General features: G+C 41.7%; 2 protein-coding genes across 2 annotated transcripts in view; both read left to right on the forward strand.

Moving 5' to 3' along the window:
• The first annotated feature begins 1,784 nt into the window (after window positions 1–1,784).
• On the forward strand, window positions 1,785–4,546 carry LOC140546337 (serine/threonine-protein kinase pim-2-like). The gene is made up of 8 exons (XM_072669526.1): window positions 1,785–1,863; window positions 2,730–2,894; window positions 3,036–3,130; window positions 3,223–3,273; window positions 3,382–3,757; window positions 3,892–4,068; window positions 4,197–4,309; window positions 4,499–4,546. Exons 1-8 carry the CDS (start codon window positions 1,785–1,787, stop codon window positions 4,544–4,546), a joined length of 1,104 nt encoding a protein of 367 aa, XP_072525627.1.
• A 17,925-nt stretch (window positions 4,547–22,471) lies between these two features.
• Window positions 22,472–25,174, forward strand: part of chrna8 (cholinergic receptor, nicotinic, alpha 8) — a 56,998-nt gene continuing 54,295 nt past the window's right edge. Inside the window, exon 1 of the mRNA XM_072670682.1 lies at window positions 22,472–22,596. Within this exon, the coding sequence (XP_072526783.1) occupies window positions 22,524–22,596 (73 nt within the window). The 5' untranslated portion in view covers window positions 22,472–22,523. The remainder of the gene's footprint in view (window positions 22,597–25,174) is intronic.

Raw genomic sequence — 25,174 nt, forward strand, 5'->3', positions numbered from 1 at the left:
AGACTACAGCTGATCTCTGAGCTGAAACTATCCCTTTAATCAATGCTCTCGTCTGGACTACGGTGGACTGATGCTAGCGTAGCACTCTTCCTGTAAACCATGTGATCCACCAAGCCCATTTCAGTCCACTTCAGGAGGTGGAAACATCTGCTCATCTCCAGACTTTTAATTCAGACAAGGCCTTGATTCAGCCCATCTGCTTTCAGCCATCCAGACAAGGCCTTGATTTGGGAAGCTCATACAGTATCTTCATCTAGATGAAGAAGCGTCTTTCAGAGAAGAGCACAGAAGGTGTATTAGCTTTGACCTTGTCCTGAAACAGTGTCCATATCACTACACACTAATTCAGCCGCTCAGCCATACTGTCCCCGCCTCACTGAGAGACTACAGCATGTAGGAGTCAGCAGGAGCCCCGTCCAGTATGCTAGCAATACAGCAGTGTGTTGTGTGTATTCATGTTGGTAGATGTAGAATGGTCTTCGTAGCCGTGTTCCTCAGCCGGGTCCATTACAACGCATAGCACCAGGAAGTTCCTACAGGAGGAACCTCAACGGTGGGGTGGTTAGCCTCTGAAGAACTGTAGCATTCAGATAATGGACTATATTGTAGATATTTTCAACAGCTGGACACATCGGCCGACTGTATGATTCTCTACACAATATATTTATATATACATATACTGCCTGGCCACCACTAGATTTAACTTAGCAAATACATAAGAGCTTCCCATTGGATAATTGTAGCCTTAAGAAAACCACTTGCTAGTGAGGCTAACCGGCAGAAACGGCTTTAGTTGCTAAGGACAGAGATTTATCGTACAGAGGTAGATCTACTTCACTACTGTACTAAAGTACTAAAATACTGTATCTGTATCTACTGGAGTATTATATACTTTTTTACTTCACTACATATTTTAGTGTTTACATTGTTTATGTGCTGCATCGTTACTCGTTACAATTATAACAAACCATTTCAAACCCACATCATCACCTCCAGAGCACTAGATGGCGCTGTCACCGGGTTTGATGAAGCCGCCTCAGCATTGTACAGAAAATGTTGAGCACCTGAGTGCCACTCAAGTCACTTTTACTCAAGTCTGGGTCTCTAGTGCTTTATACGTGTCTGGTTTAGCCTGCTACGTTATTTAGCATTAGACTATTAGCCAACGTTAGCCTGACATAAGCCAATGAATGTGGAAGACCCTTATTCATGGATGGGAGACCCGAGTTCCCTTCCTAGCTGAAGGCTACACCAATGAAACTGGGAAGGTCTTCTTGCTAACTTCCTGTTAGTGATCATGATGGACTACAGCTGGTAGCTTCTCAACGCCCACATTACTAGCCCTGAGTGGACTGACCAACACACAGTGCAACGGGAAAGTCCAGGGAGGTCAGTGCAGATCTGAGGAGGACGACTGTAGTAGACGTGTGCTGCTGAAGAGTGTCCCTACATGCAACAGCTGCATCTCCTACAGACAGCAGCTAAGACAGTACGCCACCTACTGGTCAACAGTAAGTATTACAGAGGGAGAAGATCTTACAGAGGGAAGCGATGATGCAAAGCTCTCTGTTACAATTTAAAAATAGGATCAAATTGATTGATTGATTGATGTTAATAAGCATTGTTACATCGTTCGTTTGATCTCCTGTTTTATTTTCTCAGCAAAGACAAATCATCTCATAAAAGCATCTTCCTGTTTTAACTGCAGGTGAACAGAGGACACGCGGACACTGGGCGGAACTCGCCATGGCAACCGAGCAGCTCTCTCTATTGATGACATCACAATGGAGGAGCTCCCTGTCACAGCCTTCCGAGCTCGGAACTCCTTCACTTCTTCTCAGGACACTGAGGAAGAGACAAGCTGTCCGACTTGGTCCTGACGTTTGTCTTAGCGATTGACTTAGCAGCAGTCGTAGCGGTTCACTTAGCGACAGTCTTAGTGAACGTCTTAGTGGTAGTCTTAGCGACAGTCTTAGTGATTGTCTTAGTGACAGTTTTAGTCTCACTGACTGGCTTAGCGATTTAGTGACTACCGTAGTTATTGGCTTAGTCACAGCCTTAGCTATTAGCTTAATCATAGTCTTAGAGACTAAACTGGTGATTGTCCTAGCGACAGTCTCACTGATTGGCTTAGCGACTTAGTGACTAGTGTAGTTTTTGGCTTAGTCACAGTTTTAGCTACTACCTTAATCATAGTCTTAGAGACTAACTTAGTGATTGTCTTAGAGACAGTCTTAGGGATTGTCCTAGCCACTGGCTTAGTGACAGTTTTAGCTGTTGGCTTAGCATTAGACTTAGCCACTGGCCTAGCTTATAGTATTAGTGACTAGCTTAGCAATAGCGTTAGAGACAGTCTTAGCTATTGGCTTAGTCACATTCTTAGCTGTTGGCTTAGCGACAGTATTAGCAACTGGCTTAGCCACAGTGTTAGTTATTGTCTTAGCTGTAGGGAATTGCAGGTTCTTCATCCAGCAGTAGATGATGGAGCAGGAGTCTACAGCTACAGGTCATTCATACAGTTCTGCTGGAATCTGATCTTACAGATCCACACTTTGTTGCTTTGATTAGATTTTAGATTTAGGTCTCGGGATCCATGTTTACTCTCTGTGATGTGAACTGGAATAAGCTCTGTTAGGAGCTTCATTAAGAGCTAAGAGAATTGTAGGCACTACCTACTCCATTCTAGACGTCAGTCTGTACAGACTCCAACCCTTATGTCCTGTATTTAGATGTTGGGCGGCGAAAGAGGAAAAGAAAGGAGGAGGGCAGCCAGAGGTTCTCACAGAGAACAACCGAGGTTGCCAGAAGTAAAAGCCCGGTAAGGAAGAGAAGGAAGGGAGAAGTTAGCCAGCCCAAGATAATGACCAGAAGACAGCGGAGCGACATCAAGCCAGGTTAGCTCATTGGCCAGACCACTGCACACAAGGAAGTGGTCCAGTATTTAGTGCAATAGCCTGTGCTGCTAATAGATAGACTCCTGAGAGATGATGGGGAGAGAGCTGATGTTCAGCTTCAACACTGTTTGTTTTCCACAGACACTTTTGCCTCTCTCTACGTCACTGGAGAGAAACTGGGAGAAGGAGGCTTCGGCGCCGTCTTCGAGGGAACCCGGGTTTCCGACGGCCTACAGGTTCTTAAATCACCCCTCCAGAACTTCATTATCTCATCTGTTCCCTTTTCAGTCCTCATAACATTCACACCTCGTCTCCTCTCTGTCTGCAGGTGGCCGTTAAATTCGTCACCAAGCGGGACGACGATGAATACGTCCAATGCGTAAGTGCACCTGGAAGCCAGGTTTTACTGTCCGATCACACATCACGCTCCCAGACTTCACTGCACTCACCTTTCCACCAACCTTGCCCTGTGTTCCTGTTCTTCCAGCCTGTTCAGCTCAAGACCGTGCCCATGGAGGTGGCTCTAATGAACAGGATGAGCCAGCCACCCACCAGCAATGTGGTGAAGCTCATCGAGTGGTTCGATGAGCCTGAGCGCTACATCCTGGTCCTGGAGCGCCCAGATCCTTGCCAGGACTTGCAGTCCTTGATCGACCAGTGGGGAGGTTCGGTCAGTGAAGAGATAGCCAGGGACATCATGCTCCAGACGGTGGAGGCAGCAAGAACGTGCCAGAAGCGAGGTGTCCTGCACAGAGACATCAAACTGGAGAACTTCCTGATCAACACAGACACCTCAGAGATCAAGCTGATCGACTTCGGCTGCGGGGACTGGGTCAAGAAAGGCGGATACCGTGAATTTGCAGGTAAACTGGAGTCTAGGGACGAAATTTACACGTTACCTTAGAAACATGAGCCTGAGAGGACCCATGTGTCCCTCTCATGGCCACTTCACTGGAAAGGTAACGAGCTGGACGCTCTTCTTCTTTTATGTTCTCAGGCACTTTTCAGTACTGCCCCCCAGAGTTCTTTCTAAAGGGGAGGTACCACGCCAGTCCTGCGACAGTCTGGTCTCTAGGAGTCCTACTGTTCAGGCTGGTTAGTGGACACCTTCCCTTTACAGACGAGCAGGAAATCGTGGAGGGGCTTCTGAGCTTCAAGGACCACCTATCCAATGGTGAGATATCTGAGATCCTCCTCGAGAGACTCTTAGAAGTTCAGGACGACGTGTTCTGCACGGTCGTCTTTCTGAAATGTACTTAAGTATCTCTCTCCCATCCAATCCAATCCCGTCCCTCTGCACAGAATGCTGCAATCTGATTAGGAGGTGTCTGCAGCGCAACCCATCCCAGAGGCCCAAAGTGAAGCAGATCCTGAAGCACGACTGGTTCCAGTGCAGCGTTCCTACCGAGGATCAGGTTAGCCATGGAAAATGAGAATGACTGCTTAGAGAAAAAACAGTAGAAGCTAAAATATCTAGAGTTGTGATCGAGGAGGCGAAGGAAAGAAAAACTACTAGAAATGAAGAGGAAGATCTGAATTCTCAGCATTTCTGATCCTTAGACGTGCTTCCGTCTCCAATGCGTATCTCCTGGGTTGTGTTTCAGGTCCTGAGAACAGAGCAGCCTTCAGAGCAGAGGAGACAAACCGTCTGAAGTTGGCCCGTTTCATCAACAGGTAAAAATGGGTATAAGGAGCTCCAGCGTTGAGCTGTGGAGCTGTGGAGCTGTGCTTTATGGAATGATGGTGCTCCATCCAATAAGTCTGGGATGAGTTGGGGATGAGGTGAGTTGGTGATAATCCTGAGCTGACTAACGCTCTCGTCACTGAATGCAATCAAATTCTCACAGCAGTGCTCCTCCAAATTTTAGTAGAAAGCCTTCTTCCCTGGCAGTAGAGAGAGTTACCCCAACAAAAGCAGGATCAACTCTTTTAAATGCCGTTAAATTTGGAAGAAGCAGTGAATGAACAGGCGTCCCAATACTTTTGTCAATATAGTGTAGAGTCCCTAAAGTCTTTACAGGAAGCCCCAGCAGTGTGTGTAGCTGGGAATGGGTACACTTGACGTGCTTTGGCTTGCTTAAGGAAATTCCCATGTAAGGCTGGGAACTGTTTACCCTCGTCTTAATGACGACGACTCCGTCTGATAAATGATGAGAGTGAACGGCGGATTCTGGAAGGTGGGAAAGTTCACCACTGGTTTAATCTGCTGCTGTCTTAGAGGCCTGACACCAGTGTTTGTGGAAATGGGGGTCAGCAGAGCTCCGAGAGGGGGGGCGGGACAGAGGGCCAGTTCACTCTTACAGTGAAGATGACCTCATTCCCTTTAAGCGCTAAGCGCTCCCCACTTCTCGTAGAGCTTAGAAGCCTTTTTTTGGACAGAAGCACCAAACAGTGTATGAACCAAAAGCCTGTGAAGCGGTTAGCCTTTAGCTCACTGCTGCGCTGAGTAGAAGCTGCTGCTGCTGCTGTGTTGATTGTGTGTGTTTCAGGATTCCTCCTTTCCTCCATCCTTGGTTGCCTGGTTCCTCCAGAACTCATCCCTAGGTCATGCCATCTGCCAACTCCCGCCCCTTCTAGCCTCGACTCTGCCCCATCACTTTTTCCTCACTCCATGCCTTTACCTTCCCCTCTGGCCACACCTCGGACCGCTGCTCGAACCTTCACGCGTCTTCTGCCCTTAATCTGCGGACCCTCCTAGGCGTAGAGCTTATTCCCCGAGCTCCGCCGCTCCCTCTCGCTGCAGTACCTCAGTTCCCTCGACCGTAGTCCATGCGCCCCTCCACTGTCAGTGCCTGGAGTAGAAGCCTCTGGACTGGCTCCTCCATTCTGCACGACTCCCCAGGTGCGTCGTCTTGCTGACCCGTCGCAGGATCGGCTCCCCCTCCCTCGGCTTTCTCGGCTTTCCGTTATTCTGCTGTCTTCTAGCAGCCGGTCTCCACATTACGTCCGTCGTTAGTAAGAAGTACGTGTAGAAGTAAGGAAGGACTAAGAAGTACTTTTCCACAATCCGGCGCCAACCAGAGGAGGATGGGTTCCCCTACTGAGCCTGGGTTCCTCTCAAGGTTTCTTCCTGGCTTCTCAGGGAGTTTTTCCTTGCCACCGTTGCCCTCGGCTTGCTCCTTAGGGGTCTAGGCCCGGATTCTAGCCTTATTCACTAGCGACACAACAGGCTAAATTCAATGGAGTATTTAATCGGACGTCCGTCTTACTTATCTGACCTCCATACTTTCAACCCCCACCCCCCTTACAGCCCCCTCTCATATTATCAGAAGCTGATGGCATGGTCTGAACTAATAGACTTATCCACTGACCAATCTGACCTCCTATAAATTCCAGCTCCGTCTTTCTCCCACCAAGCAGAAGCCACCTGAGCTCCAGCCCAGAGTTCTCAGAGTTCTCCCCCTTCCCTTACAGTCTCCTCCCATATGATCAGAAGCTGATGGCCTGGTCTGAACGCCCCTGATCAAAATAAAGATTTTTAGAGCACTGCTCAGGTGAATGTGTTTATTATCACTGATGATTCACTTCATTTCAGAAAGCATTACTGTACATCATACTGACGCTAACAGCTAACAGCTAACAACGGTTCTACCTTCAGTGTTAGAACATGTGGAGGCATCTGGAGCCGAGCAGAGTCTTCAGAGCTGAAACGATGACCAGCTGTAGCCATAAGACACGTCTCTGGACAACTTGGCTATGATTAGTCAGATTCAGTGGTGGATTTATCTGTTTTACCTTCTGTTAAATGAGACATAAAATAATATGTCATATAAACAACTAATCAGAGCCTAAATGCTAACTCCAGCCACACAAGAGAAGGGAGAATGGCTGGGCGGAGGCTAAAAGCTAATGCTAGACGCAAAATAGCAATCAGTGCTACAGTTATTAGTGCTGAAGGACTGAGATGCTAATCTACTTTTAATAGCTTTGGTAAAGCTAATGCTAGGCTGACCGCTACTGACTGTGCTGACTGGACACAGCGAGAACTTAGAAAGCAACACCATCCAGTAAGACTTGAGAATAGTTACAGCAAATACGTTTGTTCGGATTTGGATTTGCTACAGTTCTAAGCTACGCTACGCTAGGCTAGGTTGTGCTATGGTATGCGGCCAGTCAGTCATATACACTGAGTAATAACTGACGAGCTCCTTCAGGCAATAAACAGACGCTAACGGCTAACTGCTGCCTCTGAGGTAAGAAAACACTTCATGAGGTAAAAATGATCCATTTCTGAGTGAATATTGGTAATATGTATCAGTTCTAACTGAATATTGATTATTTTAAAGCTTTAACTAAATCACTTTCACATTACTGTGGTAAAACGTCTGGTTGGGACTGAGGACTTTAGCTAGCTAACAAGCTAACTAGCTGTAATGGAACGTAATGGCATTACTTTTATGCTAATGACCTTTAGGTATTAGATAGTGTGGTTTTAATTAGCATGAGGGAATTGTAGCTACGTAGCTAAGTAGCATTATGTTGTAATGAAATCCGACTTTAATGGTTTAAAAGAAGTTTTCAAATCTGAATCTTTTCACATCGCCAAGCTTTTTCACAACAGCCGTCCCCATTATCAGCCACTTCCCCGAAGTGAGCATTTCCGCCCTAGATGCACAAGATTACTACGTTGTTGTCATCTATGTCAAATATATCAAATATATCATGGATATTTGACGTAGTTTAGCATGTGATTGTGATTTTTGTCATGTTACATTCCCATTAGTTAGCTAACTAGCTACGTCTTTTTTCAGTCATTAGCACGGGGAGCTAGCTAACCATAAACACTCATTCACACCATAAAAGTTTTTCAGGACGGGTTTGTGAGCATAAATGTGGGTATTTATTTATACATATTTCATATTTTTATTTAATAGCTTTTTTGTTTTACTGTGGTGATGTTTTCAGATATTTTTGAAAAGTTTTATTCTATATTTGACAAGTTTCTTTAAGTCTCTTTTCACTATACTGTTTTCCCCAAAATGACCCTTGCTGACCATAAAGCAGGGCTGATTTACCGTATTTTACCTCAGTAATCAGATTTTTAAAAGGTTTAAAGATGACTGAAGTGCTGTTGATTCAGTATGAATTCAGGGTGCAAAAGTGACACTGAATCATCAAAAGATTTGATAATTGATTCAGTGAATGATTCAATTAATTGATTCAATTAATTAATGTCGACAGTTTAGCATTGACTCAACATCTGTTTAATGACTGATTGCTATCGGAGTAGAACTTGGTGGAGGAAGTGACTGATTGGAGAGGTAATTGGCTGGCCTGACCTCACGTCTGACCTTAAGTCTGATCTTCACAATTTTCTTTCCTCAAAATGACCGGTGCTGTACATAAAGCAGGGTTGATTTACCATAATTTACCTCAGTAATCAATTTTCAGAATGTTAAAGATGTCTGAGGTGGCGTCAATCTTCTGTTGATGTTTTGTTAAAATTTCAGGGTTGATTCAGTATGAATTCAGGGTGCCAAAGCGATGCTGAAGCAACATCAGATTGGATCATTGATTCAGTAAATGATTCACTTAATTGATTCAATGAATTAACGTCGACAGTTTAGCATTGACTCAACATCTGTTTAATGACTGATTGCTATCGGAGTAGAACTTGGTGGAGGAAGTGACTGATTGGAGAGGTAAGATTTGGCGGTAGCTCTAAATTGACGCTGAATCAACATCAGATTGGATCGTTGATTCAATGAATGACGTTAACGGCGACAGTTTAACGTTGACTTAACATCTATTCAATTACTGATTGCTATCTGAGTAAAAATTTCTGGACTGATAGGAGAGGTAAGACTTGGCAGCAGCGCTAGTTGGCTAGCCTGACCTAACGTCTGACCTTCACTATTGTTTCCCACAAAATGACCCTTGCTGACCATAAAGCAGGGTTGATTTAGTCAGTAATCAGATTTGTAAAAGGTTTAAAGATGACTGAAGTGGTGTTGATTCAGTATGAATTCAGGGTGCAAAAGTGACACTGAATCAACATCAGATTGGATCGTTGATTCAGTGAAGGACTGATTGCAATCTAGAACTGCAGGAAGCGACTGATGGCAGCGCTACTTGGCTAGTCTGACTTCACGTCGCGGCTGCATTATTCAGCTGTGGGGATGTTCTCCACTGTGGCAGAGGCTCGTTGGAAACAGCTAGCTAACACCCCTCATGACACAGCGACAGGTCTCCTAACCTACTTTACAACATCTGAATCCACTCTTGCACACCAGGATGCTCACTTAGGGAAAACAGCATGCATTTTTTATTACAGCTCTCTATGACTGGAACTGGGAAAGCTGTAGATTGTCAGAACTGACTGCAGAAGAATTCTCGGAGCCTAGATCAATACCTTTCCGATCGCCAGTCGCTATTATTACATACGATTCATCAATGAATTACCCGTCTGTGCTATTAAGCCATTAAAGTAAACACCAAACCAGCAGGAGGGCTCTTATTTTCAGCTGGAGTGCCACTGCCATTACCCTTGGATGACCAGAAGAGGGCAGTATGACTTTGAGCACCACCATGCCTCAAGAGAAGCCCTTATATGGTTGAGCTGCTCTGCGATTATCCTCAGCACCAAATACAGCTTATTACCTGGCGTGAATTAGCGCTGTATGCTAATCTGAGGCCAGTTTTACTGCTCCACTATTGCAGTGGGTAAGGTTGGGTCAAAGGTCAATGGTTCCAGCAGCCGGCCTGCTCAGTCTTCATTGCTGTATGTACCCACATTTATACGTGCTAAATGGCTAATTCCTACTTCAGGTAGAGGCTAGGAGAGAACTGCTGATGTAGCGCTGACCACATGCTCACATCTTCTAGTGGATGGTCAGTCAGGATAGCCTGGAATCACTGAGCCTTCTTCAGACATCTTGAGTCTTAGGCCCTGCCCTAAGCCTGTCAGTATTAAAGGAGCCATGTGGAATCCATGGACACAAGGAATTGAGGCTGTTTTAGGAGCTAAAGAAGATCCCACCCAGTATTAGAATAGTCCCCCTTTTAAGTGCTTACTAAGTATGTAAATAACCTCTATTCTGATTGGCTGCATTGTATGGCGCCTCATTCAAAAAGCAGTCCAGGCTGAAAATCAGGTTATAACTACAACATGAATGGGTGGAGCTACGCTGCTTACATATTGACCCTTTAACACTGTTTACATGCTAGAAATAGCCAGTTATTGGTCAGCTTATGAAAGGGGTCCAGATCATACTACTAATACTAGGCTAATCCAGCAAGACATCCAGCTGGTCATCTGCCATGGCTGTATTACACAAGCAAGAACATCCATGCTTCCATGAGGGCTTAGTCTATAGCCAACCAACATCCATGCACTATATGTCCAAATGTTTGTGGACACCCCTTCTAATGAATGCATTCAGCTACTAAAAAGTTACACCTACTGCTGACACATCATGCACACATATACACACACAGACGTACTGCCAATAGATTAGGACTCTCTGGAGCAGATGAATCTCTTTGAGTCTATCGGCACCATGCTGCCTAACGCCAGGCGTGGGCTGGAGGGGTATATATGAAGCTCCCCAGCATTGAGCTGTGGAGCAGTGGAAGAACTGTGTTCTCTGGAAGGATGGATGAGCTGGAGACTGAAATGGAGTGGTGATCTCTTTTTGCTGAATGCAATCAAATCCTTACAGCAGTGCTCCTCCAAATTCTAGTAGAAAGCCTTCCTTCCTCCCTGGATAGTAGAGACAGCTATCAACCCTTTTTTAACCCCCTTGATTTCAGAATAATCAATAAACAATGAGCAGGTGTCCCGATACTTTTGTCCCAATACCGTGATGGTCTTGGGCCTGGGCTCAGTTCTGATTTGAGATTCAGCCCACAAAGATGCTGCGTGTGAAGGGTCTCAGCGGTGTCACGTCTAGTTAGCTCCCATTGTAGCTCAGCCGCAGTGCGAGAGGAAGCTACAGCACACCTAGAGAAGGAGCGAGCTCAGTTAATGAGAGTGGACATTGCGTCGGCCTGCATTAGCCTGGGCTAACCGTCTCACTGCTGGTATGCGGGGCCTGTTTTGGGTCAGTAACAGTATGCACTTGGAGTTTCAGTGTGAGAAGGGGGAAGGAACTGATACCAAATATAACTATAGTTCAAATATTATGAAGAGCCTGCTTTATCTGAGGGCCTAGACCTAGAACCCTCAGTGTTGTGAGGAATTCATTGAACCCCACGTTGAAACAGTTTCCCTTTTTAACACGAAGTTTCTGCCGCCTCGTCTGGATTAGCCTCTGGTGCGTTTCCACGTCCTGGGAGCTGAAACGCTGACTAGAAACAGCTCCGAGCTGCATGGTGATGAGGCCACACGCAGAGCTGCTTTCCCTGAAAAGCTGCTGTTTCGGAAAGCCAGGGGTTTTCTCGCTCACTGAATAGCTGCGCCGAGGGGGGCTAACTCGCTTGCTAACTCGCAAAACAAGCCTCCACCAGGGAGCACATAAACAAGCACCACATCACACCACACCTTGTCACATGAGGTAAAGTTAGACGGCTTGGAATCCGTGGTTTAAGGAAAGCTGCTGTTTTGGCTTTAAGTTAGAAGATAGATTGTAAAACTTGGCCGCCATTGCTAGCCCGGCTAGCCACACATGGATAAGAACGTGTTCCTGAAGCTTATAGGAAAACGTTTTAACCTGTGGAGATTTTTATGAGGTAAATTAGTCGTCTTTATTAATTCTGTTGATAGAAAAAAAAAAACAGCAGCCAGCTCCTCAAACTGTGCTCTACTACCACCACCACATTTCACACAGCTAGCTAGTGTGTCTGAGTTTGCTTCAGCTAACATGTTTAATACAGGATAACTTCAGCTAACGTTTAATACAGGATAACTTCAACTAACGTTTAATACAGGATAACTTCAGCTTACACGTTTAATACAGGATAACTTCAGCTAACGTTTAATACAGGATAACTTTAGCTAACGTTTAATACAGGATAACTTCAACTAACGTTTAATACAGGATAACTTCAGCTTACACGTTTAATACAGGATAACTTCAGCTAACGTTTAATACAGGATAACTTCAATTAACGTTTAATACAGGATAACTTCAACTAACGTTTAATACAGGATAACTTCAGCTTACACGTTTAATACAGGATAACTTCAGCTAACGTTTAATACAGGATAACTTCAACTAACGTTTAATACAGGATAACTTCAGCTAACGTTTAATACAGGATAACTTCAGCTAACGTTTAATACAGGATAACTTCAATTAACGTTTAATACAGGATAACTTCAACTAACGTTTAATACAGGATAACTTCAGCTAACGTTTAATACAGGATAACTTCAACTAACGTTTAATACAGGATAACTTCAGCTAACGTTTAATACAGGATAACTTCAGCTAACACGTTTAATACAGGATAACTTCAGCTAACACGTTTAATACAGGATAACTTCAGCTAACGTTTAATACAGGATAACTTCAGCTAACGTTTAATACAGGATAACTTCAGCTAACGTTTAATACAGGATAACTTCAACTAACGTTTAATACAGGATAACTTCAGCTAACGTTTAATACAGGATAACTTCAACTAACGTTTAATACAGGATAACTTCAGCTAACGTTTAATACAGGATAACTTCAGCTAACACGTTTAATACAGGATAACTTCAGCTAACGTTTAATACAGGATAACTTCAGCTAACGTTTAATACAGGATAACTTCAGCTAACGTTTAATACAGGATAACTTCAACTAACGTTTAATACAGGATAACTTCAGCTAACACGTTTAATACAGGATAACTTCAGCTAACACGTTTAATACAGGATAACTTCAGCTAACATGTTTAATACAGGATAACTTCAGCTAACGTTTAATACAGGATAACTTCAACTAACGTTTAATACAGGATAACTTCAGCTAACGTTTAATACAGGATAACTTCAACTAACGTTTAATACAGGATAACTTCAACTAACACGTTTAATACAGGATAACTTCAGCTAACGTTTAATACAGGATAACTTCAACTAACACGTTTAATACAGGATAACTTCAGCTAACACGTTTAATACAGGATAACTTTAGCTAACGTTTAATACAGGATAACTTCAACTAACACGTTTAATACAGGATAACTTCAGCTAACGTTTAATACAGGATAACTTCAGCTAACACGTTTAATACAGGATAACTTCAACTAACGTTTAATACAGGATAACTTCAGCTAACGTTTAATACAGGATAACTTCAGCTTACACGTTTAATACAGGATAACTTCAGCTAACGTTTAATACAGGATAACTTCAACTAACGTTTAATACAGGATAACTTCAGCTAACGTTTAATACAGGATAACTTCAGCTAACGTTTAATACAGGATAACTTCAATTAACGTTTAATACAGGATAACTTCAACTAACGTTTAATACAGGATAACTTCAGCTAACGTTTAATACAGGATAACTTCAACTAACGTTTAATACAGGATAACTTCAGCTAACGTTTAATACAGGATAACTTCAGCTAACACGTTTAATACAGGATAACTTCAGCTAACACGTTTAATACAGGATAACTTCAGCTAACGTTTAATACAGGATAACTTCAGCTAACGTTTAATACAGGATAACTTCAGCTAACGTTTAATACAGGATAACTTCAACTAACGTTTAATACAGGATAACTTCAGCTAACGTTTAATACAGGATAACTTCAGCTAACGTTTAATACAGGATAACTTCAGCTAACGTTTAATACAGGATAACTTCAGCTAACACGTTTAATACAGGATAACTTCAGCTAACGTTTAATACAGGATAACTTCAGCTAACGTTTAATACAGGATAACTTCAGCTAACGTTTAATACAGGATAACTTCAACTAACGTTTAATACAGGATAACTTCAGCTAACACGTTTAATACAGGATAACTTCAGCTAACACGTTTAATACAGGATAACTTCAGCTAACATGTTTAATACAGGATAACTTCAGCTAACGTTTAATACAGGATAACTTCAACTAACGTTTAATACAGGATAACTTCAGCTAACGTTTAATACAGGATAACTTCAACTAACGTTTAATACAGGATAACTTCAACTAACACGTTTAATACAGGATAACTTCAGCTAACGTTTAATACAGGATAACTTCAACTAACACGTTTAATACAGGATAACTTCAGCTAACACGTTTAATACAGGATAACTTTAGCTAACGTTTAATACAGGATAACTTCAACTAACACGTTTAATACAGGATAACTTCAGCTAACGTTTAATACAGGATAACTTCAGCTAACACGTTTAATACAGGATAACTTCAACTAACGTTTAATACAGGATAACTTCAGCTAACGTTTAATACAGGATAACTTCAACTAACACGTTTAATACAGGATAACTTCAGCTAACACGTTTAATACAGGATAACTTTAGCTAACGTTTAATACAGGATAACTTCAACTAACACGTTTAATACAGGATAACTTCAGCTAACGTTTAATACAGGATAACTTCAACTAACACGTTTAATACAGGATAACTTCAGCTAACACGTTTAATACAGGATAACTTCAACTAACGTTTAATACAGGATAACTTCAGCTAACGTTTAATACAGGATAACTTCAGCTAACACGTTTAATACAGGATAACTTCAGCTAACACGTTTAATACAGGATAACTTCAACTAACGTTTAATACAGGATAACTTCAGCTAACACGTTTAATACAGGATAACTTCAGCTAACGTTTAATACAGGATAACTTCAGCTAACACGTTTAATACAGGATAACTTTAGCTAACGTTTAATACAGGATAACTTCAGCTAACAGGTTTAATACAGGATAACTTCAACTAACGTTTAATACAGGATAACCAGCTAACACGTTTAATACAGGATAACTTCAGCTAACGTTTAATACAGGATAACTTCAACTAACGTTTAATACAGGATAACTTCAGCTAACGTTTAATACAGGATAACTTCAACTAACGTTTAATACAGGATAACTTCAGCTAACAGGTTTAATACAGGATAACTTCAGCTAACAGGTTTAATACAGGATAACTTCAACTAACGTTTAATACAGGATAAATTCAACTAACGTTTAATACAGGATAACTTCAGCTAACAGGTTTAATACAGGATAACTTCAACTAACGTTTAATACAGGATAACTTCAACTAACGTTTAATACAGGATAACTTCAGCTAACACGTTTAATACAGGATAACTTCAGCTAACAGGTTTAATACAGGATAACTTCAGCTAACACGTTTAATACAGGATAACTTCAACTAACGTTTAATACAGGATAACTTCAACTAACACGTTTAATACAGGATAACTTCAGCTAACACGTTTAATACAGGATAACTTCAGCTAACGTTTAATACAGGATAACTTCAGCTAACGTTTAATACAGGATAACTTCAGCTAACGTTTAATACAGGATAACTTCAGCTAACGTTTAATACAGGATAACTTCAGCTAACACGTTTAATACAGGATAACTTCAGCTAACACGTTTAATACAGGATAACTTCAGCTAACATGTTTAATACAGGATAACTTCAGCTAACATGTTTAATACAGGATAACTTCAGCTAACGTTTAATACAGGATAACTTCAACTAACGTTTAATACAGGATAACTTCAGCTAACGTTTAATACAGGATAACTTCAACTAACGTTTAATACAGGATAACTTCAACTAACACGTTTAATACAGGATAACTTCAGCTAACGTTTAATACAGGATAACTTCAACTAACACGTTTAATACAGGATAACTTCAGCTAACACGTTTAATACAGGATAACTTTAGCTAACGTTTAATACAGGATAACTTCAACTAACACGTTTAATACAGGATAACTTCAGCTAACGTTTAATACAGGATAACTTCAGCTAACACGTTTAATACAGGATAACTTCAACTAACGTTTAATACAGGATAACTTCAGCTAACGTTTAATACAGGATAACTTCAACTAACACGTTTAATACAGGATAACTTCAGCTAACACGTTTAATACAGGATAACTTCAGCTAACGTTTAATACAGGATAACTTCAACTAACACGTTTAATACAGGATAACTTCAGCTAACGTTTAATACAGGATAACTTCAACTAACACGTTTAATACAGGATAACTTCAGCTAACACGTTTAATACAGGATAACTTCAACTAACGTTTAATACAGGATAACTTCAGCTAACGTTTAATACAGGATAACTTCAGCTAACACGTTTAATACAGGATAACTTCAGCTAACACGTTTAATACAGGATAACTTCAACTAACGTTTAATACAGGATAACTTCAGCTAACACGTTTAATACAGGATAACTTCAGCTAACGTTTAATACAGGATAACTTCAGCTAACACGTTTAATACAGGATAACTTTAGCTAACGTTTAATACAGGATAACTTCAGCTAACAGGTTTAATACAGGATAACTTCAACTAACGTTTAATACAGGATAACCAGCTAACACGTTTAATACAGGATAACTTCAGCTAACGTTTAATACAGGATAACTTCAACTAACGTTTAATACAGGATAACTTCAGCTAACGTTTAATACAGGATAACTTCAACTAACGTTTAATACAGGATAACTTCAGCTAACAGGTTTAATACAGGATAACTTCAGCTAACAGGTTTAATACAGGATAACTTCAACTAACGTTTAATACAGGATAAATTCAACTAACGTTTAATACAGGATAACTTCAGCTAACAGGTTTAATACAGGATAACTTCAACTAACGTTTAATACAGGATAACTTCAACTAACGTTTAATACAGGATAACTTCAGCTAACACGTTTAATACAGGATAACTTCAGCTAACAGGTTTAATACAGGATAACTTCAGCTAACACGTTTAATACAGGATAACTTCAACTAACGTTTAATACAGGATAACTTCAACTAACGTTTAATACAGGATAACTTCAGCTAACATGTTTAATACAGGATAACTTCAGCTAACACGTTTAATACAGGATAACTTCAACTAACGTTTAATACAGGATAACTTCAGCTAACACGTTTAATACAGGATAACTTCAACTAACAGGTTTAATACAGGATAACTTCAACTAACATGTTTAATTCAGGCTAATGCAGAATAACTTCAGATAACATGTTTAATTCAGGCTAATACAGGATAACTTCAGCTAACATTTTTAATTCAGGCTAATGCAGAATAACTTCAGATAACAGGTTTAATTCAGGCTAATACAGGATAACTTCAGCTAACATGTTTAATTCAGGCTAATACAGGATAACTTCAGCTAACATGTTTAATTCAGGCTAATACAGGATAACTTCAGCTAACATGTTTAATTCAGGCTAATACAGGATAACTTCAGCTAACATGTTTAATTCAGGCTAATACAGGATAACCTCAGCTAACAGGTTTAATTCAGGCTAATACAGGTTATCCTCAGCTAACAGGTTTAATTCAGGCTAATACAGGATAACCTCAGCTAACAGGTTTCATTCAGGTTAATGCAGCATATCCTCAGCTAACAGACTAACATAATCACATTATTTGTTATGCGGAATAATTACAAGCAATAATAATAATTGAACGTGCTACAAACAAAGTTATGCTAGGCTATGCTGGGCTATGCTACATGGCTCACTGACGTTAGCATAAACCAGCCAGCAAACAGCTAATAGTTTTAATTTAGGCTAGTACAGGCTAGGTCAAGCTAAACGTCTTCATTCAGACTAATATAAATAAATAAATAAATATATTTCATATTAAAGCTTGAGAACTTTACGATAACTATTTCAATGAGTCAATGAGGAAGGTCATGCGGGAATGACCTTATTTGGCCATGTGCTAGAAATTGGACACGTCATAATCTGACATAGCGCCCCCATTTGGACTGGAGTTACCGCCAGCATTTAAAGTACAGGGATAACCGTCATACCGCCCAACCGAGAGGTCCCATGATGACAATTTAGAGGTCTATCTTGAGGTCATCCCCTTGGCCCGAACTTGCTAGGATAGCCTGATCTGGCCATGTTGGTCAGTTGTTTAGCGGAGACAGTTGTTTACCCCTTTCCCAGACTCAGCTGCTTCTACAACCTTCTTTCTGAAGGCCTCAGCGGATCTGGCCGTGGTGGTGGTCATATGAAGATTGGGGTCACTGGAAAATATCTCTCTGTCTCTCTCTCTCTCTCTCTCTCTTTCTCTTGTCCTCTCTCGTCCTCTCTCTGTCTTTTTTCATTGTAGAAGGCCTTGGCAGTGAGATAACCATCCAATCTTGTGTATTCTCTGTGTGTGGGGGGCGCCTGCCGTGTTTTCTGCCCCCTCTCTGGCTTTGCAGTGACGTGATGAAAAGAGAAAAGATGTGAAAGAACGAGAGAGAGAGAGACAGAGAAAGAGAAAGGCCTTCCCAGAGGTCAGTGAGGTCACTGTAATATGAGTCTGTGCCTGGAATTCCCTCCATTTATTCATGGAATAGAAGGTCTCCTATCGCCTCTCCTCTCTCCGTGGGATTCAAACATGCAGCCCGTGTTCCTGCGCGAGTGCTGCCAGGCTGCCTTTCACTAACACTTAGCATGGCGTTATGAATATTCACAACAAGCGTACAAGACGGAAAAGACGAAGCATGCCCGAATTTCTCTATTCACTCTTCCAAACAGTCCACCCCCCCCCCCCAAATAGAAAGGCGGAGCAGATGCTAACTAGGCCATGTTGTGTTGTACTGCTGTCAGATCTCACGCAAACACTGCTGCTTGTATACTAGTACACGCTTATTAAATAGCCCAGAATGCTGTGCACTCATATTACCTTTGTGAACACTAGTAAGTGTTCTACAACATTTCATCAGTGCAAACTTGTATCCTAGAATGCTTTGCTAATGCACACTTGTGTTTTTAGAACACTTTGGTAGTGCATACTTATGTACTACAATGCTTTGATAGTGAACATGTACTTGTGTTCCAGAACATTTCACTAGTGTAAACTTGTGTCCTAGAATGCTTTGCTAGTGCACACTTGTGTCCTAGAATGCTTTGCTAGTGCACACTTGTGTTTTGGAACATTTTGACAGTGCACACTTGTGTTTTGGAACACTTTGATAGTGCACACTTGTGTTTTAGAACACTTTGACAGTGCACACTTGTGTTTTGGAACACTTTGATAGTGCACACTTGTGTTTTAGAACACTTTGATAGAGCACACTTTTGTACTACAATGCTTTGATGGTGCACACTTGTGTTTTGGAACACTTTGATAGTGCACACTTGTGTTTTAGAACACTTTGACAGTGCACACTTGTGATTTAGAACACTTTGACAGTGCACACTTGTGATTTAGAACACTTTGATAGTGCACCCTTTTGTACTACAATGGTTTGCTAGTGCACACTTATGTCCAATAATGCTTTGCTAATGCACACTTGCGAGAAAAACCCCTAGCTAACATGTACTTGTGTTCCAGAACATTTCACTAGTGTAAACTTGTGTTTTAGAACACTTTGATAGTGCACACTTGTGTTTTAGAACACTTTGATAGTGCTCACTTGTGTTTTGGAACATTTTGATAGTGCACACTTGTGTTTTGGAACACTTTGACAGTGCACACTTTGTACTACAATGCTTTGCTAGTGCAAACATGTGTTTTAGAAAACTTTGACAGTGCACACTTAAGCCCTAGAATGCTTTGCTAGTGCACACTTGTGTTTTAGAAAACTTTGATAGTCCACACTTAAGCCCTAGAATGCTTTGCTAGTGCACACTTGTGTTTTAGAAAACTTTGACAGTGCACACTTAAGCCCTAGAATGCTTTGCTAGTGCACACTTGTGTTTTAGAAAACTTTGCTAGTGCACACTTAAGCCCTAGAATGCTTTGATAGTGCACACTTGTGTTTTAGAAAACTTTGACAGTGCACACTTAAGCCCTAGAATGCTTTGCTAGTGCACACTTAAGCCCTAGAATGCTTTGCTAGCGCACACTTGTGTTTTAGAAAACTTTGCTAGTGCACACTTAAGTCCTAGAATGATTTGCTAGTGCACACTTGTGTTTTAGAAAACTTTGCTAGTGCACACTTAAGCCCTAGAATGCTTTGCTAGTGCACACTTGTGTTTTAGAAAACTTTGCTAGTGCACACTTAAGTCCTAGAATGCTTTGCTAGTGCACACTTGTGTTTTAGAAAACTTTGCTAGTGCACACTTAAGCCCAGGAATGCTTTGCTAGTGCACACTTAAGCTCTAGAATGCTTTGCTAGTGCCCACTTGTGTTTTTTAAAAAAACTTTGCTAGTGCACACTTAAGCTCTAGAATGCTTTGCTAGTGCACACTTGTGTTTTAGCCGGACGTGTGGGTAGGCGTCGCCTGGATACAGACTGACGGATTTTTAGGCTAAAGGGTAGAGATCTGGCAGTGGGAAAGCCTTCCTTCCTTATTGCCTGTAGACGGGGATGCTGGTGCTCCAGCTCAAGGCAGGCTTGTGTCTTGGCGGTTCTTGGGTTCTTCTCTCAGCTGAGGGGGGCAGACCTTCTTCCTGACCTCGGCAAAATTCCTGCACCTCCCAATAACTTCCCAAGAAGCTCATCATGGAATCAAGTCCATGGCTGGACATGCGGTGTGTCTTCAGCGTGATCTGTAACTTGGACGTCCTCTGAAGTTGAAAGAGCGTCAGATATCAGATATCTCCAAACTAGGGGATGCAGCTCTGCAGCTTGTTTTGGATGAGTGGCTCCAGATGGCTGTCTGCGTTTGGGTCCTCATGTATGTGTGTGTGTGTGTGTGTGTGTGTTGTTTATATATTGACAAAGCATAAAACGTCTTACTGCTTGATCAACGATGCCGAATAATAACAAAGTTAACGGAGCAGAGATGACAAGAGCAGTGAGAGAGAGAGAAAGAGAGAGAGAGAGAGGCAGAGAGAGAGAGAGAAAGAGAGGCAGAGAGAGAGAGAGAGAGAGAGAGAGAGGCAGTGAGAGAGAGAGGCAGTGAGTGAAAGAGAGAGCGAGAGAGACAGAGGCAGTGAAACAGAGAGAGAGAGAGAGAGAGAGAGAGAGAGAGAGAGAGGCAGCCGTAACAGGTGAAGTGAATCCCACTGATTATCTCCAGGAGAGAAAGTTGAATGAGCGAGATAGAGACATAGAGATAGAGAGAGGGGGGTGGGGGTGGTAGAGGGTAAGCAGTGGCGCACGCCCCCTTTAGTCAGACTGAGTGGCAAAGCATGGCTGCAGCGTTTATTAGGGAGCTGGACCCGTGCCAACGCTCTATTGGTCACATGTTTAGGATATGAGGTTTTCCTTTCCGCTCGTTACTCGTACAGATCTCCATACAGATGTCCTCCGAATGTGTAGGGTGTAGGTCTTGGCGGGATGCTCGGCTCTTGAAGTCTCTCAAGTCCTGCTGTGTCAAAACAGCAGAAGAGAGAATAGATGGAGGAAGAGAGGAAGAGAAAAAGATGGAGGAGTAGAAAAAAAGAGAGAGAGGATGGAGGTATAGAGAGAGAAAGGATGGAGGAATAAAAAACAGAAAGGATGGAGGAATAAAGGAGGAGTGAAGGACGGAGGTATGGAGAGAGAAAGGATGGAGAAATAAAGAAATAGAGAAAGGATGGAGGAATAGACGAGGAGTGAAGAACGGAGGAACAGAGAAAGAGAGAAAAGATGGAGGAACAGAGAAGGAGAGAAAGGATGGAGGAATAAAGGAGGAGTGAAGAACGGAGGAACAGAGAAAGAGAGAAAAGATGGAGGAACAGAGAAGGAGAGAAAGGATGGAGGAATAGAGGAGGAGTGAAGGATGGAGGAACAGAGAAAGAGAAAAGATGGAGGAACAGAGAAGGAGAGAAAGGATGGAGGAATAGAGGAGGAGTGAAGGATGGAGGAACAGAGAAAGAGAGAAAAGATGGAGGAACAGAGAAGGAGAGAAAGGATGGAGGAATAGAGGAGGAGTGAAGAACGGAGGAACAGAGAAAGAGAGAAAAGATGGAGGAACAGAGAAGGAGAGAAAGGATGGAGGAATAGAGGAGGAGTGAAGGATGGAGGAACAGAGAAAGAGAGAAAAGATGGAGGAACAGAGAAGGAGAGAAAGGATGGAGGAATAGGGGAGGAGTGAAGAACGGAGGAACAGAGAAAGAGAGAAAAGATGGAGGAACAGAGAAGGAGAGAAAGGATGGAGGAATAGAGGAGGAGTGAAGGACGGAGGAACAGAGAAAGAGAGAAAAGATGGAGGAACAGAGAAGGAGAGAAAGGATGGAGGAATAGGGGAGGAGTGAAGAACGGAGGTATGGAGAGAGAAAGGATGGAGGAATAAAGAAATAGAAAGGATGGAGGAACAGAGAAGGAGAGAAAGGATGGAGAATAGAGAAAGAGAAAGGATGGAGAGAAGGAGGGGAAGGGGAATGACTTATAGACTGAGGGTAAGAGAAAGTGAGAGAGAGAGAGAGAGAGAGAGAGGGAGGGCTACAGAAATAGGGTGGAGAGAGAGAGAGAGAGAGTGTGAGAATGAGCGAGAGGGAGGGAGGCAGGAGGAGGAGTATCCCCCCTGTCGGTGCTCTTCACACACTGAAGCTCAAACTTTAGTCTGCGGTTCTGTGGTGAAGGAGCGCAGCCTCCGCACACACACACACACACACACACACACACACACCATGCAGCGGCAGAGCGGAGTGTTTGGACTCCTACACGTCGCCATTTTCCTATGGACGGCTTTCTGCATCAAGGGTACGTACCCAGAACTGTGCTGTTTACTTGTTTGTTTGTTTGTTTGTTTGTTTGTTTACTGCAGGGCTTCAGGTGTTTCAGCCTGTAGGCATCTCTGTGGAGCCTTTCAGTGTGTGTGTGTGTGTGTGTGTGTGTGTGTGTGTATGTATATAATATATGACTGGCTACAAACACACACACACATGCTCACTTTGTCCAGTAAACAGTCCTCAAAACTGAGCTTGGTTGTGTGTGTGTATTTAGCTCTTCGTGGGGACCTGGGATGAGGGGTCCCCATAGTGCTGGGGGAACAATACGAGTATGTGTGACAGTGTGGGGACATTGGGTCAGTCCCTGGTTTTCCTCATCATTAAGTAAAAGAAGCCATTAGTGGTCACCATGCATTACACACACTCTTCCAGAAGAACAGGAACACACACCATAAAGGCATGAAAACAAGCCTGTGTGTGTGTGAGCTTTTCATAGTTTCCAGCATGCCGCTTGCCTCCTAACATTGCGACCTTTTAATCCCTGGGTAACATGTGGCGCTGCTGACGGAGTCTGTGCTGAGATGTGTGCTGTAAGCTCCTGCTGAGAGACCGGAGCGTCCAATACAATAAGCCCCCCAAAAAAAGACTAAAGGGGGCTGGAGGGGGGCTTTGTGGAGTGCTGCTGTTTTGTGCTGATGCCTTGAAATGAACGTCAGTGTTAAGTGCGTTAATCCTGTGCCTACAAGGCAAGCGCCCCCAATACTCCGCTGCTGGATTACCATGGACAGTGCTGAATGAACAGCTGCAGTGTTGGATTAACAGCTGCAGTGTTGAGTGAACACCTACAGCAGGGTCGTGTGGAGGGTCGGTGACCAGCACATAACAAATCCGGCATGGTCAGAACTCATACTTACTCAGCCTGGTCATTCACAAATGACTCAGAAGAATCACCAGTAGGTGCTGGATGTTACACTGCTGAATTAACACCTACACTGTTCAGGTTATTTACACTGCTGAATTAACACCTACACTGCTGAATTAACACCTACACTGTTCAGGTTATTTACACTGCTGAATTAACACCTACACTGTTGAATTAACACCTACACTGTTATAATTATTTACATTGTAAATTAACACCTGAACTGTTGAATTAACACCTAAACTGTTGAAATAACACCTAAATTGTTCAAGTTATTTACACTGTTGAATTAACACCTACACTGTTCAAGTTATTTACACTGTTGAATTAACACCTACACTGTTGAATTAACACCTATACTGTTCAAGTTATTTACACTGTTGAATTAACACCTAAACTGTTGAATTAACACCTACACTGTTACATTAACACCTAAACTGTTAGTTATTTACACTGTTAAATTAACACCTACACTGTTAGTTATTTACACTGTTGAATTAACACCTACACTGTTGAATTAACACCTATACTGTTCAAGTTATTTACACTGTTGAATTAACACCTAAACTGTTGAATTAACACCTACACTGTTACATTAACACCTAAACTGTTAGTTATTTACACTGTTAAATTAACACCTACACTGTTAGTTATTTACACTGTTGAATTAACACCTACACTGTTAAAATTATTTACACTGTTAAATTAACACCTACACTGTTAAAGTTATTTACACTGTTGGAGTAACGCCTACACAACTCTTTATACTTATACTGTTTAGATTATTTACAGTGTTCAATTAACACCTATACTGTTGAAGTTATTTACAGTGTTGAATTAACACCTAAACTGTTAAATTAACACCTACACTGTTAATTAAAATCCACACAGTTGAATGTATTTGCAGTGTTGAATTAACACCTACACTGTATTTAGTTTGTTAAAGGTATCTACACTGTTAGTCCAACACTGTGAATTGCTTAGGTCTTAATGCGTACAGTAGTGTTGAAATAATCCTGACATTACTGAAATGATACAATAATGAATAAACACCTACAGTGTTAAAATCATTCCCGTTGTGGGTTTAGTATTTACAATGTTGAAGTGTTGAATTAATACCTACATTAATGAAATGATTTAAAATGATTAATTACTATTATTATAGTTATGCTGTATAATATAATACAATACATAATCATTATGATTCTAAATGATATGCATTATTAATTATACAATACAGAAATCCATGTATAGATTTGGATTAAAAACACCTGCAAACATACAGTAAACACAACCACCACCCCGTCACAATTTAACGCAACAAAAACGTAGGCAAAAGGTTTCTGTATACGAACTCGTATAAAATGTACATTTTAATCATTATTTCTGAAAAATCCACACTCTACTATTTTTTTTGCAACAATATTCAACAGTGTGTGTGTGTGTGTGTGTGTGTCTTGTTTGGCTTCATTCATGCTAGTCATGACGCTCATGCTTAACGTCCAGGCTTCGTCCACTCCTAGCCTGTGACTGTAAGTATGTGTGTGTGTGTGTGTGTGTGTGTGTGTGGAGGGGAGTGCTATTCATCATGTGTAATGCCACATGGAAGTACACGCTAAGTGGAATAGGCAAGTGACTATGGAATCACAGGGCCACCCTGAATACTAACATCGTGACAAGGTCACGC

This window comes from Salminus brasiliensis, chromosome 24 (genome assembly GCF_030463535.1).
Source record: "Salminus brasiliensis chromosome 24, fSalBra1.hap2, whole genome shotgun sequence".
NCBI classification, from domain to species: Eukaryota; Metazoa; Chordata; class Actinopteri; order Characiformes; family Bryconidae; genus Salminus; species Salminus brasiliensis.

What these genes read in the sequence shown, in the direction of transcription:
- LOC140546337 (XM_072669526.1), top strand. Translation starts at nt 1,785, where the DNA reads ATGGAGGAGCTCCCTGTCACAGCCTTCCGAGCTCGGAACTCCTTCACT. An exon ending in CACTGAGGAAGAGACAAGCT is followed by an intron (nt 1,864 to 2,729) that starts GTCCGACTTGGT and finishes TCCTGTATTTAG; the next exon opens with ATGTTGGGCGGCGAAAGAGG. An exon ending in GGGTTTCCGACGGCCTACAG is followed by an intron (nt 3,131 to 3,222) that starts GTTCTTAAATCA and finishes CTCTGTCTGCAG; the next exon opens with GTGGCCGTTAAATTCGTCAC.